Source organism: Nomia melanderi, chromosome 8, assembly GCF_051020985.1.
Source record: "Nomia melanderi isolate GNS246 chromosome 8, iyNomMela1, whole genome shotgun sequence".
Lineage (NCBI taxonomy): Eukaryota > Metazoa > Arthropoda > Insecta > Hymenoptera > Halictidae > Nomia > Nomia melanderi.
The window spans coordinates 16,897,982-16,913,724 of NC_135006.1; the positions used below are offsets into that span (position 1 = coordinate 16,897,982).

General features: G+C 52.2%; 1 protein-coding gene across 1 annotated transcript in view; it reads left to right on the forward strand.

The window, feature by feature from the left end:
- The window catches only part of LOC116433075 (kin of IRRE-like protein 1), a 319,687-nt gene extending 308,305 nt beyond the window's left edge, over positions 1 to 11,382 (forward strand). The window contains exons 13-14 of the mRNA XM_076369792.1: positions 3,857 to 4,087; positions 6,650 to 11,382. Of these exons, the coding sequence (XP_076225907.1) occupies positions 3,857 to 4,087; positions 6,650 to 7,005 (587 nt within the window). The 3' untranslated portion in view covers positions 7,006 to 11,382. The remainder of the gene's footprint in view (positions 1 to 3,856; positions 4,088 to 6,649) is intronic.
- Positions 11,383 to 15,743: the final 4,361 nt, after the last annotated feature.

Here is a 15,743-nt window from a genome sequence, read left to right on the forward strand (position 1 = left end):
AGTTGTCGGGACTTGTGATGCGGCTTGGCAAATTGCGCGGCGCACTGAATTCTGTGCGGCTTGTGCAGTTCCCCTCTTTAAAATCGTGCGCCCGGAGAGTTAATAATCCCGCGCACAAAAATACGTTTCGCACACATCTCTGGGAGCCGAGCCGAGCCGACATGTAGAAACGCGAGTTGCCCGGGATCGTGCTGCGAACATATTTCAATCTCCCCGAACCCGGTGAGTGGCGGCACCGTCTTCCGTATAATTACCGATCGTGTTCCCGGTTCCCTCGAACAAGCCTCGGAGCGCGCGCCGCGCGCGTAACGGCACGCGTGGCACCGAACGTTCTCCTCGGATTACGGCCAGACGCGGAACGGAACGACGGAGCCGTAGCGGCGCGCAAACGAGAGAAGGGGCTGGCGAACCGGGGGCGCGGAGGCGGCCGAGTGCCTAGGGTGGCTGATTAAACCGTGGGTTTTATGGGCATTACGCGTCCCGGCGAAATACCTAGCCGCGTATAAGTACGCGAACACAGCCGCCTGACCGCAATCTATTTACATGCATGTATAAATACACGTCGCATTATGCGCGACACGTACAAGGGACGACAGTCGCACGCGCGCGAGCGCCCTCGCCGACAGCCGATCTCCGCCGGGCTCAATTTCAGGCTGGCCTCTCGGCCAATCCCATCCGCACGCACGCGAAATTCCTGTACGGACTTTCGTCTTCTCGGGGAAGAACCGGAACGAGGTGGCTCGCGTTTCGCGATTACGACCAGCTCGTTCTTTCTAGCGTTCCGATAGAGCTTGTTCGAGCGCGACCCTTCGAGTTCGTGGCTGGGGAGAATTAACCCTCTGTAATCGGGGAGCAACTCTGTGCTGCGGGGAAATGTGCAGATATTCAATAGTCGGTTTGGAGTAAAGAGATTATATAGGAGATATTAGAATGAGAGAGGTTTGTTAACGAGTGATTTCTTGAGAGGTTTTTTGAAGGTTCTGTTTGCACGTTGTCGAGGAATCTTGAGTATTTTCAGTGGAGTATTTCGATTGCAGAGATAGTTGAGCTTTGAGAATGACGGTTTGTCGAATGAAAAGTGCAATGAAAAATTGTAATTATTCGGACAATAAACGGACCCTTTGAGATCGGACAGGCGTACAATCGAGGCCGGCGATGAAAAAGTTTGAACAATAAAAAGCTGCCGCGCTCCCTTTTGTCCCGGTGTCTGAAAGTTTGACGTGTCATTCGGGTTTCTTTGAGGCGGGTTTTCCATTCAGAAACCGTCGTTTCGGGGAGGTTAACGAGCCAAAATCAACACTAGACATTCGTTATTCTACCGGGTTCCATTCGGGGCATTCCGCTAATATATTAATTTGTCAAACGAGCGACGCGAGAATGCGGGCAACGCCGAGCTAATACGGCCTGTCCCACTTAAATTGCCGTGCGAGTGGCGCGCAGCTGGCCAGCTCGCACTGCAAGAAAACAGTTTTGTTAATTATCCGGCGGAAGCAGCGGGTCCGATCCCACGCCTCGCTATCGACTGAAACTGCCGGAACCAGGCGGAAGCGAGTCGGACCGGGCCGAGCCAAGAATTAACCCGAATCTTGAATAAATCGCGATCAAGTATCGTGCCGCCGCTGTTATTTCGCAACTTCGAAATAACTTCCCGGCGTTCCGGCGCGGTCTACGCTCCAGTTCCTCCGCGGCGGTATTTTCGGCCGCTTTCTTCTTTCTAATTTCCGGTAAACAGAGATCGGATCCGGGCTCCGGTAACGGCGAGGTGGAAATCACGCGAGCGTAGACCGTTTGTCACGGTGCGTCAATTCGGCATTTCTCCGTGTTATAGCACGCCATTAACGTCCGCCGCGTTTCCTTCGCTTTCGAGTACGCTCGGAATATAGAGCAGCTGCGTATTTTAAATCAGCTCGTAACAGCGACTCGGAGCGACTCGGTATCTGAAAGCGACAGTTCCGAGCGAACGATCAAATTACTCGAACGAGAGAGATCGACGCGCGATTGTCTTCACCTCGAATCTTTAAACCTCCCGTGCGTATTACACGGTTCTTCGCAGCGAAAGTTCATAGAAATTAAACGCGCACGCTGATCGGAAGGGTTGAACTAACATCGAGCAAACGAGGATGTATTCCGTTTTACAGCCGCCCGGAGTTTTAACCGGCACAGTTTCCCCAAACGCTGTTTACAGGCATGCCGGCGAATTTATATCACCGTCAATACAAGAGAGAGCGGACTTCCTCGTTTTCGCCTCGAATCGTCGCGCGGTTTGCACCGCGTCGCGACGCGCCGAGAGGGAAAAAAATGGGAGTGCCGGTAAATAACCACCGCGGTGGAGTTGTAAAGCAGTCGTTGTCTCGGCGCCGCGTCGCGCGCCGTGGTTAATCCTTCGTTCTAATTTGCGTTCCTTCGCGCGCCGGCTTTGCGACGGATTCCGGTCTGGTTCGGTCTGAATGCGACAAAGCGGGGAAAAAGGCCGGACCGCGTGATGTGTACACGCGGTATTTAATACGCACCCGTGCCGGGAAGGGATGGGAACGAACGAGGCAAGAGCCCGAAAGAGGGAGGAAACGGGGGAGGCCGGTTGTCGCGTACGCGAAGGGTGGAGGAACACTCGACTCGACGCGAAACAAGAATAGGGACGCGTGTACGCCCGCCCGCTTTCTCGCGTTACTTCAAATTAGTCGGAAGCTGAAGGGGGAACTCGAGAACATTCCCGAAACCCGATTATAGCCGGGCGCCGAGTGTTTTCCGGCATTTTCCGCGCGCCGTTTATACCGACTCCCTCGTCGCGATGATAACGAGCCCTTGTCGGGTCAAAGGACAACCGTTTCGACGGATTTGCGATTCGTATGCGAGGGGAAAGGAAAAACTGGATCGTTTGCGACCGCCTTCCTGCGTCGCGATGAGGGCGGCGTCGAGTCGGAAACAAAAGCAGGCCGAGTTTTTATGTACGAATTCGGTGGATACATCAATATTCAACGGTGGAACGATCCGACAGCGAATTTCGCTGTAGCGTTTCCTCATGGAAATACCTTCTTAGAATTTTCTATATTACAATCTTGTTACAATTATGAAAAAGATTCGATACGAGGCAGTTTCGATCGTCCGGTTCTTCGAGTGGTACGGCCTTCGAATGGAAATAGTACCGAGAAGTTAATAATCTCGTAATTCGTAATAGAAAGGTTTAACGAAATGTATGCCTAATAGATCTACGAACGATGTAAATCGTTCGTTCCATTAATCTCCGCTATAAACGAATCAGCGACACGCAGAATGCGCAGGCTTCGCTCAACGATCGACGTGTCAATTCGCAAACCGCCTAAACGTTCCGGCGTTTCCAGTCGAGCGAGCGGTTCCGCGTCGAGGCAAGAAGCCGCGAAAGCGCGGGACAAGAAATCGCGGACAGCAAGAAAATCTGGCTAATTGCTCGCCGGGGATTTACCGCTCGCGGCTCGTTACGCAGCGGCACGCGAGCGAGCCAGCCGGCGCGGCGCGGCGCGGTGCGGCGCGGTGCGGACCGTCCCTGGAAAAGCTTGTCGGCCTGTTCATAATGATTATTATCGCGCCATTTGGACCGTCCCACAGTCACCTGTTTAATAATGCACAGGCATATTACGATTTATCCGCGCGAGCCGATCGCGCGATTAATACGGCCGCGTCTCGTGCACCGTTTAATTATCGCCGGTGATAATTTTAAATAAATTGCCGTTGTTCATTTGTCAATCCCCAGTTACTCGTAAATTCCGTCGAGCGCCGGCTGAAACTGCGCGCCCGAGCGGAATTCGTTAATTACGGGAAGGTCGTTCCGGCGTCGCGAGCATCTTCTCGCCGTTGAACTAAGTTTCTCGGTTTGTTTAAGGGCAAGACGCGGGGCTGGTGCTGTCGCCGCTGATCGGCGTGGTGGTCGGCGCGATGGTCACCCTGGTGCTGATCATCCTTGTGGTCGTCGTGCGCGTCCGCCGCGACAGGGTGTCGAAACCGAGGCACGAAAAACCGGCGGAACTCAGCGAGCTGCCGCCGCAACAGTACCCGATGCAGAACCCGCCGCAGACAGTGGAAACCGACCCTGATGTTATTCCGAATAAGTTCGGTAAGTTCACCGTGCTCGTCCTTTAACCGGCGACGGTGGTTCCCGCGTACCTTTCTTCCTCTCGCCGCTTGTCGTGCGGTAGCTTCGCGAGCGTCGCGTGAAACGGAAGTTGGAAGATTCCGTCGAGTTCGTGTCGTCGCTTTGTTATCCATCGCGCTTCGAAGTACACGCGGACGCGAATGGGGAATTTTTCTTCGTTCCTTGGCAATTGATAATCCGCTGGCGAGAGGGGAGAAGAAACGCAGGGGTTGAACGATGGAATTATGTTGAGAATCGAACTCGAGAAGAATGCGGTTCGTTACTCGGCACTAAAATCGAAAGTCGCAATGAAAGAGTTCGAGAAAAGATCGATGTAGTTTCCAGTATGTCCCTTTTTTCAATGCTTCCAAAACAAGCCAGTTCACAAACGGATAAAAAGTTCTCTCGGAACCACCACTTCGCCGGTTGAAGAGATAAGCCAACGTTGTCGAGGATTTCAACCCCTTCACGTTCAAAGGACGCTTTAATTTAATTCGGCGCACCGCCGCGACTATTCGTGCTCAAACAATCGTGCAACATATTTACAATCGCAGACGACCAGAACGGTTTGTCGGCGCGTTTCACGAGCTCGCCCCGGTTCGCGAACAATCGCGTCGCGCGTTCATAGAAACCGATTCGACGGGAACGAGAAAAACAAGCGCGCCCGGCTGGTTGGGGCGATGGGAGGGAGGGAGGGAGGGTGGAGGGTAGAAGGGGTTAAGCGAATATGAACTCTCGAACGAGAAACGTTATTATAGAGAAAACGTTACAGCGGCCGCGTAATTAATCTAATCGCGAAATTCTATTTGTAGATCGGCCGCGTGTAGATTCCATTCAATTACCGCGGCTTACGCCGGGGCCGCGGCCGCCATATTTCATCGCAACAAAAGGGATCGAAGCAACGCGCGGGAGATACGCTGTAAAAGCATTTTCCGTCGGGGCGGCCTCGGCGCGCGATCGCGTCCGCTCCGGAGCGGAACGAAACCGATGCGATCGTCCGCGGTCGCGACCTGGCCCCTGCTCGGCCGCCGCTGCAATCGCGCGCATCGGCCGAACAGAAAACGGAAAACGATGCGGGGTGGCTCCGGTTTCCGGGAATATTCCTAACTACGGTAGAACCTCGATTACAGGGATTAATTGGGCTCGCGGCGGTGGGATAATCGAATTCTTCGAATATTCCAGCGCTGCGTTGTAACGTGTTCTGTATGAAAAATGATTTTTTGTTTATTCCTTCTGCCTGAAATATTGATGCCTCGGTACCGTGTGCAACGTGCAGTCGACGGTGTTTTGTTCGTCGATGTAAATAAATTCGGTACAAAGCATTGATGCATTCTAATTCCGAGAACGGAATTACGATTCACTGAAAATTCCTGGAAATCTCGCGAACGAGAACCGATTCGTGTTTAACGTTCGTTATAATTTCGATGAGAAATTCAGCGTCGCTTCTCCGATCTAGCAAATTAATGAAACGAACCGCGTGTCCGATGTACCCGAACGAACTGGTGTTACCGTGGCTAATGGACGTGAATTAACGATACTCGAGCAACCGATTTTCGGATGATTGAATCGAGGTTCTACTTGTATCTTCCGCAGCCATGGCCCCCGTCTCTATTTTTGCGGCGACTCGCTCCCCCATTGTGTCCTTCTCTCGAACGCGAAGTGCACTCGAGCGGATGAACGCCGGCTTGGGATCGATTACGGAGCGCGTGCTTCTGAATAAAAAAAAAAAGAAAGGAAAAAGAGAAGTTCTTCGCTAAGGTATCGTTGGAAGTACCCGCTCGGAATATTGCCGTCGCGAACATCGCGCGAGCGCCCCGCAACTCGGGAAAGTCTTTCGTCGTTTCGCGTCGACGAGCCGCCGTTACTTCTTTATTAATAACTTTCTGCTAAATATCGGGTTTCGATCGTTACGGGTACTGGCTCGCGCAGTCCGGGGAGGGTACTACAAAAAGTCGGCTTTTAAAGTGTATTTACCGACCGCCGCTGTTTTCGCGATAGATGAACGGAACGAGCAACCTCCCTTCTATTCAGTGAACAATGGAATTTTCAGGCTGCGTTCTAATTGGATGTCGTGAGGCAAGATCGTTGCGACCGACCGACGAATAAGCTGATTGTGTACTCTGAAAATCAGCTGTAGTCGTTTGCTTGTCTATCTTACACGGTTACTTCTCTATAATTGCACGAAGATCGGTCTAGTTATCACTTTGAAACCTATCCCGACGCGTTCGCGCGCGAATCGCTGCCAACCGACGAACCCGACTGGAATTTACTTTCGTCCGAGTCACGTAGTTCGACGACGCAACGATTTCGTCGTCCAATTAGAAGACAACCTAATCCATTCTCGGTGCGCGCATAATGACGAACTCGCGCAACGCGAAACTCCGAATGGACTCGCGAGGGTTGAAAAGCGGCTAGCGAGAAAAAGGCGAGCACGAGTTGGAGGCCGGCTAATTGTCACGGGCGAGAGAGGGCCGCCAGCGCGTTTCGCTTCATAACGTGCCCAACGAATCCCCAAAAGAATTCCCCTCCGGTTGAATGTTGCAGAAGGTAACCTCGTGGAAGTGAGCCCGCCGAGTTATCCAGGTGGATATCCCCCGGGACACTGGGTCACGCCCGGCCCTACGCCGAGCATAGACGAGCTCTGCCACAAATTCACCGGAAGACCGACGGAGCTGAGGTTACCATCGAGGAGCACGATACCCAGTTTACAGAGCATGCCCATGACGGGGATGATGGTGGGCGGCGGCGGCGGCGGCGGCGGCCAGGGGATGGTTCTAGGCGGCAGCCAAGGTGTCGTGATGGGGTCCGGCCAAGGCGTCGTCGTGGCCGGCGAGTGCCTGGACGGGGAAGCCATCAAACGGCGATTGATGGCGAACAGGCTGCCCGAGAGTTGCGTCTAGACAGCCGATCCCAGACTGCAGAGCCTGCAGCGTCGCCTAACCGGCGACACCTTTCGCCCGCCTTCGGTGGCTGAGCATCCAGCCCGGAACGACGACGAGGACCGGCGAGTTTCGAGCTCCAGCTCCCGCGGAATCCCTTCGAACGAGTCAATTGCGAGACCAACGACCGAGAGCCGAGCCGACGACGGCTCCACAGACAATCCAGCAGCCCCACGACCGCGCGAGACGACCAACGAGCCAGCCAACCGCCGCTGTCCCGGCCGGGAGGCGAACGAGCGTCGCGTTAGTCGCGGAAACTTCACGGAAAAAATCCTCCGAGCAAATTGTGTCGAAAGCGTTTCCCTCGCGGCGTCCCCGGGGAACGCTGTTTTCCTCGGAGGGGGAACGGAAAGGGAAGAAGAACCGGCCCGGCGGAGAATTAGGTGGAAACTTGCCGGCTCTCGAGTTTCCCGCGACGAGGACGCGCCGCGTCGTCTCCTCTCCGTCCTCGGACTCGCGCTGAAACTTTCCCCTCGCCACCGGTTCTCTCGATCCGGCGATCATCGACCCCCACCACCCCCCCGGCCCTCCGACGAATATATATCTCTTCCCCCGAGGTACGTGATTCAAGTTCGCGAGCAGCACCGGGAGCCGTCCATGAAAATTTCGCCGGGAAAAATCCGGAACAAATGGCGACAGTTTCCAGTAATATATAGAGAAGACGCGACTATCGGCGGGCAACGTCGCGCGCCGGCCATCGAATTCTTATCGGGCCATCGCCGGGGAATATTAGCTGCTTCGCGGCTCGGTCGGGGGCGGAACGAAGGCGACGCGATAGGGGAAGGGGGTGGAATCTCGGAGGCAGCTCCGCCGACTATTGCCGATTCGCCGGTCGGCGAATTGGAACGGACGTAAATAAACCCGCGTCTCAGCCTAAGGAAAAAGAAAAGATGCTCCGACGACTCACCCTCGTCCCACTCCCAACCCCTCCGTCCTGGTTCCTCGGTGTTCCGGTTGCTCGAATGAAGATGGATGGAGGAACCGCTGGAAAATACACGGCGGAAAGGAGCGGTGGCGAGGAACGAGCCGCGAGAGGAGAAGAAGAAGAAGGTGGCGGAGGAGGAGGAGGAGGAGGAGGGAAGTTAGGGGATGAGAAGACAATGCCACGCTACTCCGCCGAGCCGTTAGCCGCCGCGTGAAACGCAGTTTCGGGGCCGATCAATCAGCCGCCGGAAAAAATCTTCTCGGCGGAGAGAGACTTTCTGAGACTAGTGTCTGCGGGTTGTGGCGTTTTTGACCTCTTCGATCGGCGAGTCTCTTGCTTCCGGGCGACCTCGCGGAAGTTTCCCATGAAAATTGAATGGGATCGTTGACGTTGGAACTACTTAAGAGTTGGACAACGCCGAAACAACGCGTTTCGAGCGACTGCTCTCTCGGGATTATCGGAAAGGATGCGTCCGCGAGGAACGAAACGGATCGATTTAGATATACCCGGAGTAAGGTAGACGAGGAACCCCGATGAACCCGCTCGCAACCATTTTTCGAGGAGCGCGCGTAAGAGTCAATTTTACTGCTCGTTAGTTCCAGTGTTAAATGATATTTCCCTTTGGTTCGCGCTAACTGAATAATACTCTTATCCGTTAAATTCTAAAACTCCGCGCCGGGGAAAGTTGAACGGACTTTAACGAGACTTTCGCCTTGTTCGAGATGGACGGGAAGCTTTAATCGGGTAAAGGAGTTCCCTGTCGATTCTAATTTCCACGAGACCGGCCCGTAAAAGTGTGTACCAGCGCGAGGATCCCCGGTTGAACCGCGAAGCAAGGGATCGAGCGAACGGTTGCCGGATTCCGCTGATCGAAAGAGGATCGGGGCGCGTTTCTCAAGCAAGAATCGACAATAAACGCGAGCAAGTCGCTGCTTAACGCGTCGACGCTGGCGCTGTTTGCGTCCTCGCCCATCCGGCGGCGAGATCATTCGAATCGTTCGCTGATGCTCTCGAAACGATCGGTAAGCGAACGAATTCTCCGCTATACCGGCAATGAGGTTATCGATAAGTAAATGAATTTTTAACTACACGGCAATGTCTTCTACCTACCGATCCAATTCAGATACCTGCATATTCGATAGTACGCGTCCGACGTGACGCGAAACTGTGAGTCGCCAACGGTACACGCCGGCGTCAACGCGTCGAAGCGCGAGGAATCGAGCGGAACCGTCGCGAGGACAGTTGACGCGAAGACGAGCACGAGTATCGGTGTAAATAAATGTACGTACGTGTTCATAGCGCCCGGTGATCCGAATCTCTCGGAGGTTGGAAACGAACGAATCACCGTCGCCGCGACTGCCCCCCCTAATTTCATTCGATTCGGGGCCGGGGAGCGGGGGGAAGAGCGCGGCGGCGGGCAGACTCGAGAGAAACCTTTACACTCGGGTGAGAAATTCAATTTATAAGGTCAGAAAAACCGGGCTTCCACGTGACGCTTCGCGACGAAGTCATGAAGCTTGACGGCGAAACTGGGAGTGAAAAAAAAAGGGGTGGCAAAGTATATTCCTAGGAGAATGAAGTGACGCGAACTTCGCCCGAGACGCTCCGGCTCGCGCCGTCTCTCTCCCTCGCCTCGGTTCGATGTCGGCTCGGGATCCGAGAGAGGAGAGAGGCGCGCGGAGAGCGCGAGAAGAATTTCAGATCGGAAAAGGGGGATAAAACGTTAACTTATCGTATGCGCGACACGTCCCGCGCCGCGACGCAGACAGCGACGATCGTCGCGGCCCGGATCGTCGAGCCGAGTGTCGAAGTGTTTCTTTCGGTATACATTCCAAGCGAAAAGATGGCGAGACTAAGGAAATAGCGTAAACGAAAACTGCGAGAGAGAGAGAGAGAGAGAGAGAGAAAGAGAGAGAGAGAGGGGGGGAAGACGGGAGAAAAGTAAAAAAAAAAACAAGTAAACAGAAACCAATGGTAAGCTAAAGAAAAAAAAAACACAAAAACAAAAGTCGTTGCTCGTTAGTTAATGTCGTATCGTTGTACATAAGTATGTATCGTTGGAAGAATCCACGCGAGCCGCGGGATCACGTCCGAGCGAGAAACGGAACGATCCGGAGCGAGGCGCAGCGAGGCGATCGTTCGGTTTCTCGTCGAAAAACGGGCGACGTTGTCAGGTCGTTGCTTTCCCAGAACACGCTCGACGGACAAACGATCTTCGCTGATTAGAATTCGACTCTCGCCGCAACGTAGAATTTAGAGGACGCTTCACGAATCCGAATTAAATGGGAAAAGAATAAGGGAAACACTTTTTTCTATCGAAACATGTTGTGTACTCACGGTCCGCGAGCTGAACCCGCGACGCCAACCCGCGGCAAGAAGCGACCTGATCGACGCGATCACCGCTTTTCCTCACGTCCACGGAAACGACTTCAGCCTAATCGTAACCACGTGCCGGGGTCGATCGCGATCCCGATCGGACTCACCTAACCTTCTCGGAGAGGCATGCGCGCACGCCGGGAGGGAGTTCTCGGCGCGACGCCGAAATTTTCCGCTGATGAGACGAACGAACGAGGACGGAGCCTTGCGTTAGCAACTGGATACCCGAATATAATCCGTCTGTCATTAGACGGCTGACACGAGAAATGTGGGTCTAAATGGTCGGTTCTACATATCATCTCATCCTCTCGTACATATCTTCTCGTCTTATTTAACATTTACTGTTCGCCGCTACGGTTGCACGTCGTTAATGGAAACTATAAAAATACCTGCCAGCCGTCAAATGGCAGACGTTCGTCTTTACGTCATCGAAATACGTGAAAGCTGCTTGGAATCTCTGTTTCTCGAACGTTTCTACGTTGCGCGTTGATTTCGGAAAGGGACGTTTGCGCGAACACTCGCCGATATCGAGGCGGTTCGATGGAAGTCAGACGTTTCGGTTGCTAGCGCGAGGGTTAACGCTTCACGGATCGACATCCGGATTAATCTGCCACGCGTGTGCAGCGAACCAGAGATCTCTGATGTCTCGGTTCCCGGTGGCCACCGCTGGAGGAAGCTTGGCTCGAGACAGTTCGCGCCGAGAACCCGAGACGACTCGTTTCTCCGTCGTTTTTCGGTGTCCCTCCGTTTCGTTTGTCCGCGAAAGGGGATCCGATAGCGACGGGGAACTTCCGGCGAGGCGAACGAACGACGCGCGTGTGCACGTGTGTGTCCTGTGTGTGAGCGCCATTGTCGGAAACGCGGAAACGAACTTAGAGACAAATGAATGTACATAATCAGCATGACGCGAGGTCCGTGTAAATCGACGACTATATTTTAAGTTCACTGTATAGGTGATTTCATATCAGAACTCCATATCGTCTACTAACTCATATGTATATACTACGTAAAGTTTCGATCTGAATAAACTGTTTAACTGTCCAAGAAAACGATCTTCCGCTCATTCATCCCTGGCAATTCCAATTCGCGCGACACTAAAATACGCTGCCGAGAGAGAGAGTATCGATCCTTCGCGAGTTTACCGGCGACGATGATTATCGTAAGCTAGTTTATTTCAATATTTCGCTTATCGATGCGTTACACGCAGTTCACAACCCCGTATCTTCTAATACTACGTGGAAATTTTAAACGGATTCTACGGATATAAACGTTATTCGCTTAATAGAAATTAAACGTTACTGTTCCCGTATCAATCCTTGACTTTCCAAAGAAGCGTTTTCCTTCTCGAACGAATCGTTAACGACAAAGTAGTTTCGTCCAGCGGAATTGCGAAAGAAATCGTAGGACAACGGATTAGGCGCGTCGAATGAAGTTTCTGATTCTACCGCATCAAACGAAACGGTGACCGAGAGTCGACTCTCGAGTGCAAAGGGTTAGCGATCGGGTCTCGATTAACGGGCAATAATCGAGCGCTAAATAGAGGACCGGTAAGTCGCCGGTCGGTCGTTAAGGGAAAAACCGAGTCGATCGATCTCGATAATGACTCAGCGACCACGGCGCCTCGCAAAGGTCGGAGCGGCTTCATTGCTAGCAGAGATCGAATCGCGCGATAAAATCTATAAACGACCGCGGAAAATCATTTTTCCTCGGAGCCACATTCGTAACGAGTCTCCCCATCGTGTTCCCGGTCGGAGGGTGAGGAAGACGCCCTGTAGCGGGCAAATCCACTCGGCGGAACGATCCGAAATGATCTCGGGAGACCGTTAAAGTATCGTTTAGCATAATCGAAAATTTATAAAAGCTCGGGGTGGGACGCGCCGCGGGAAAAAACTTCGTTGCCGACCCGAGGGGTTGTCGGCCAGATCAGATTCTCTCGTTTCGCCGATCCCTCTTCGATTAAGAGACGCCCTAGTTCCCGCGGAACGACGCGAACACCGGAAACTTTTCGGCCGGCGCTCGAAACTCTTCCGAAAATCACGGTTCCGAACTATGGAAGATTTCGCGGACACATTTAAACGGCATTGTTTCCGGTGAGTCTCAGGGTAAACATGGATTCTAGATTATACGAGTTATAGCGCCGATTTATGTGTCACCCTGTATACCGCTCTTATAACCGTTAACTTGTAGATTTCATATTAGACCGGACGTGTTATACAACCGAGTTTCTAGTAAATGAAATAATGTGTTATAGATGGACTTAATCTATGTCACCGTACCGGAACAATGGTTTTAACGGGTTTCACCGGATGTGAATGCCATTTCCTCTAATATAATGGAATATTGATACTAATTAATCAAGCTTTCAATTATAGCTGGTAATATACAGTGGTAAGACGTTCGCTTTATTTATTATGAAACCTCGAGAGATCCATTGTCTTACGAGAATCCATTTAATAATTGTATTCGAACCGATACGTAATCTAATGTAATAACGTTACGAACACGAGGCCGGATGCAATGGAAATTTCGATTCTTCTTCGCGACCGCCTGAACCGAAATCGATATCGCGACAGTTTTCAAGCCCAGGCTTAAACGTTGCTCGCGAAACAACTTTGAGAGCGCGCCCCGCGCCCAGAGGGGTGGCAATCGGAAGACAGAGGAGAACGGGAATCGGGGAGGAACAAACTCGATCAAATCTAGCCCCGGGATGAGGCCAGAAGGGAGCAAATCTGTCAGTCAAACCCTCCGAGATCCCGGAGGTCTTATTTAGCTCGGGTGCGTGGGGTCGCCACTCCCCAACGGCCTTAGAACTTAAAAGGCCGCCCTGCGCAAACACCTTTCAACCCTTCCGTCGCTCTCGTTGCTTAGGGACTCTCCAAAATAATCGATGAACGCGGCTCTAGCGAGTTAGCCAATTACCTACGAACTAGTAGCCATCGAGAACGATTCGGTGCCCTTGTATTCAACACGTTCAACCGGCATTTTTTCGAAGCTTCTATACACAAAATGATAAGTTGCCAATTATCTGGCAGCGCTTCTTTACTTCAGCACTTTTCACGTTTTCGGTAACAATCATCGGAGTCTGGATAGCTGTGCGAGTTCTTAAAAATACTGCGGTGAAGGTAAAAACGCAGCGAAGTAGTACGTAGAAAAATGTTTTACTTGTGCGGACCACCGGTGGTTCACGCCGGGTTGAACGTGTTAAGCATGTTTCAGCTGCAAACTCGTTTTACCCAAAAATGTCATCGCCAGCAGCGACAGGTAAGTATCCGGTCTTTGCGAATAGAGGATAAACTTCTGTCCATGAAATTCAGTTCTCTTGTGTCGCAGTTATCGATACCCTAAAAGCATTGAACATTCGTACAACGAATACCCGAAGACACTGAAAATCTATTGTCACAATTTCCATAGAGATCGCGTGTCAACCGTATCGAATGCTCGGTAGTTGACACGTTCAACTCGGCGCATTTTCTCGAAGTCTCTATGTTCGGATTAAACGATAAGTTCTTTATTCATCTGGCAGCGCTTCTTTACTTTTCGCGTTATAGTAACAATCATCAGAATCTGAGTAGTTGTGCGAGTTCTTAAAGATACTGTGGTGAATACTGTGAGCCACCAGTGGTCCACGAGTTGAACGCGTTAAACACAGTCCATCCATTAGCTTCAACCCAACGGCAGCTCGATCACCTGCCTCTAACTTTGACAACCATACAGAAAAGTAAAGCACCGCTACTAATTCGTCCGGAACGGATTACAAAGCTTCCTACGAGAGATTCGGTGGAACAAACGATTCCCCTCGAATCCAGCTGGAACACACCGGAGGATCGTGCTTCGCAGCCGGCGGAAAGAAATCGACAGCCCGAAACGAACACCTTTCCGCGACCGGTACCGATCGGGGTACATTAATTACGGCCGACGAATCCAATTAAATCCAGAAGCGTCGTGAGACCAGCGCAGAGACGCCACCCGTCCACCGCCATTTTGCGGTCCGGCGCGGGGCGAGGGAGCAGGGCTGGCAGCGGCGAGGAGCAGCACGCCGCTCCGGGGTGTACGATGGAGGGCTTAAAAATATGATTTTAATACCACTGCTCCGGGGGTCGCCGTATATCACGCTTTTGTCCGCCTACTATTGTCTCTACGCCGAACCCATACCCTCCCGAAACCGTCGCGTCGCCAGCCTCCCCGTTCCTGCCCCCGGCCCGGCTCCGTCCAGCTACGTCCCGGCCCCCTTTCGACGTCCTCTGTCCTCTGACCTCGTCCCCGACCTCTCCCGCGGCGTGTCACGCGCGCCACGCCGACCGAAATGCGCGTAATTGAAAATTTTCGTACGCGTCGTCGTCGACCGTTCGCCGGGACGGACCGAGGGATCCGCGATTAATCCGACGGGCAATGGAGTCCTGGGGCGGACCGGCATTTTTTCCAACGGGAAAGTGGCCGATATCGCGCGTCGATATTACCGGGGCCGGCGTTCCTACGCGGACAATGGGGCGAACTCGAGGTATCGTTGCAGCTGGTTCGGGGAAAGGGTTCGTCCATTTGTACCCGTCAGTTGGATCGCCGGTTTGTATAACTGTTTTCGCTCGCAGCTCGAACGAAGGGGAACAATTAGGTTTTGCGATTCCAGGAGAATTTGAGCCGGCCGGAAGCCAGTGCGGTCGAGACCGGGAAAGAGAGGTTGAGGAAATTAATGCCTCGGTGCCTGAAATTATTGTACGTGTTCCGAAGCGATACGGAGAGGGGCTTTCTGCGCTGGCAGAAAAGAAGCAACGAGTAAATCCGTTAATAATAGTATAGTGTTACTATATTATACATGGCGAACGAGTGGATCTTGGGTAATCAAGGACTAGGAATGGATATATGTATTTAATACAATATGGAAATATTCGTATTTCGAAGGAAGTCTATTCAAACCATGAAGGCAGTGAATCAAATTACACTAAATCAATCTAAGCTACTCACGTCTATACAATACACGACTAACGGAAGCTGTAATCGTTGAATCATTCACTTGCGTCTAATCTAAGCGAGTTTCGCTGCAATTATCGTCAATAACGTTTCACGAGCGCCCATGAGCGCCAACAGTATACCGAAACCAAGTTTTTTCAAGCACGCAACAGTAACCGAGGGCTTAAGAGACTATTTTATTGAAATATTCCACGTATCGACGGACTGCGGAGGATTTAATATTACAGTGTTACTATGGTATAGATAATGAAAAGGATCTTGAGTAATCGAGAGCTAGGAATAAATATATGTATTCAATACAATATGGAAACAACACGGACAACACGTGAGAACAACTCAATGCCACGGAGGCCAACACACGACTCTTTCCGCAACTCTCTTACATTCTCTCCCAAAAATCATTCTCTCCCCACAAGCATTCTTCTCACTCGCA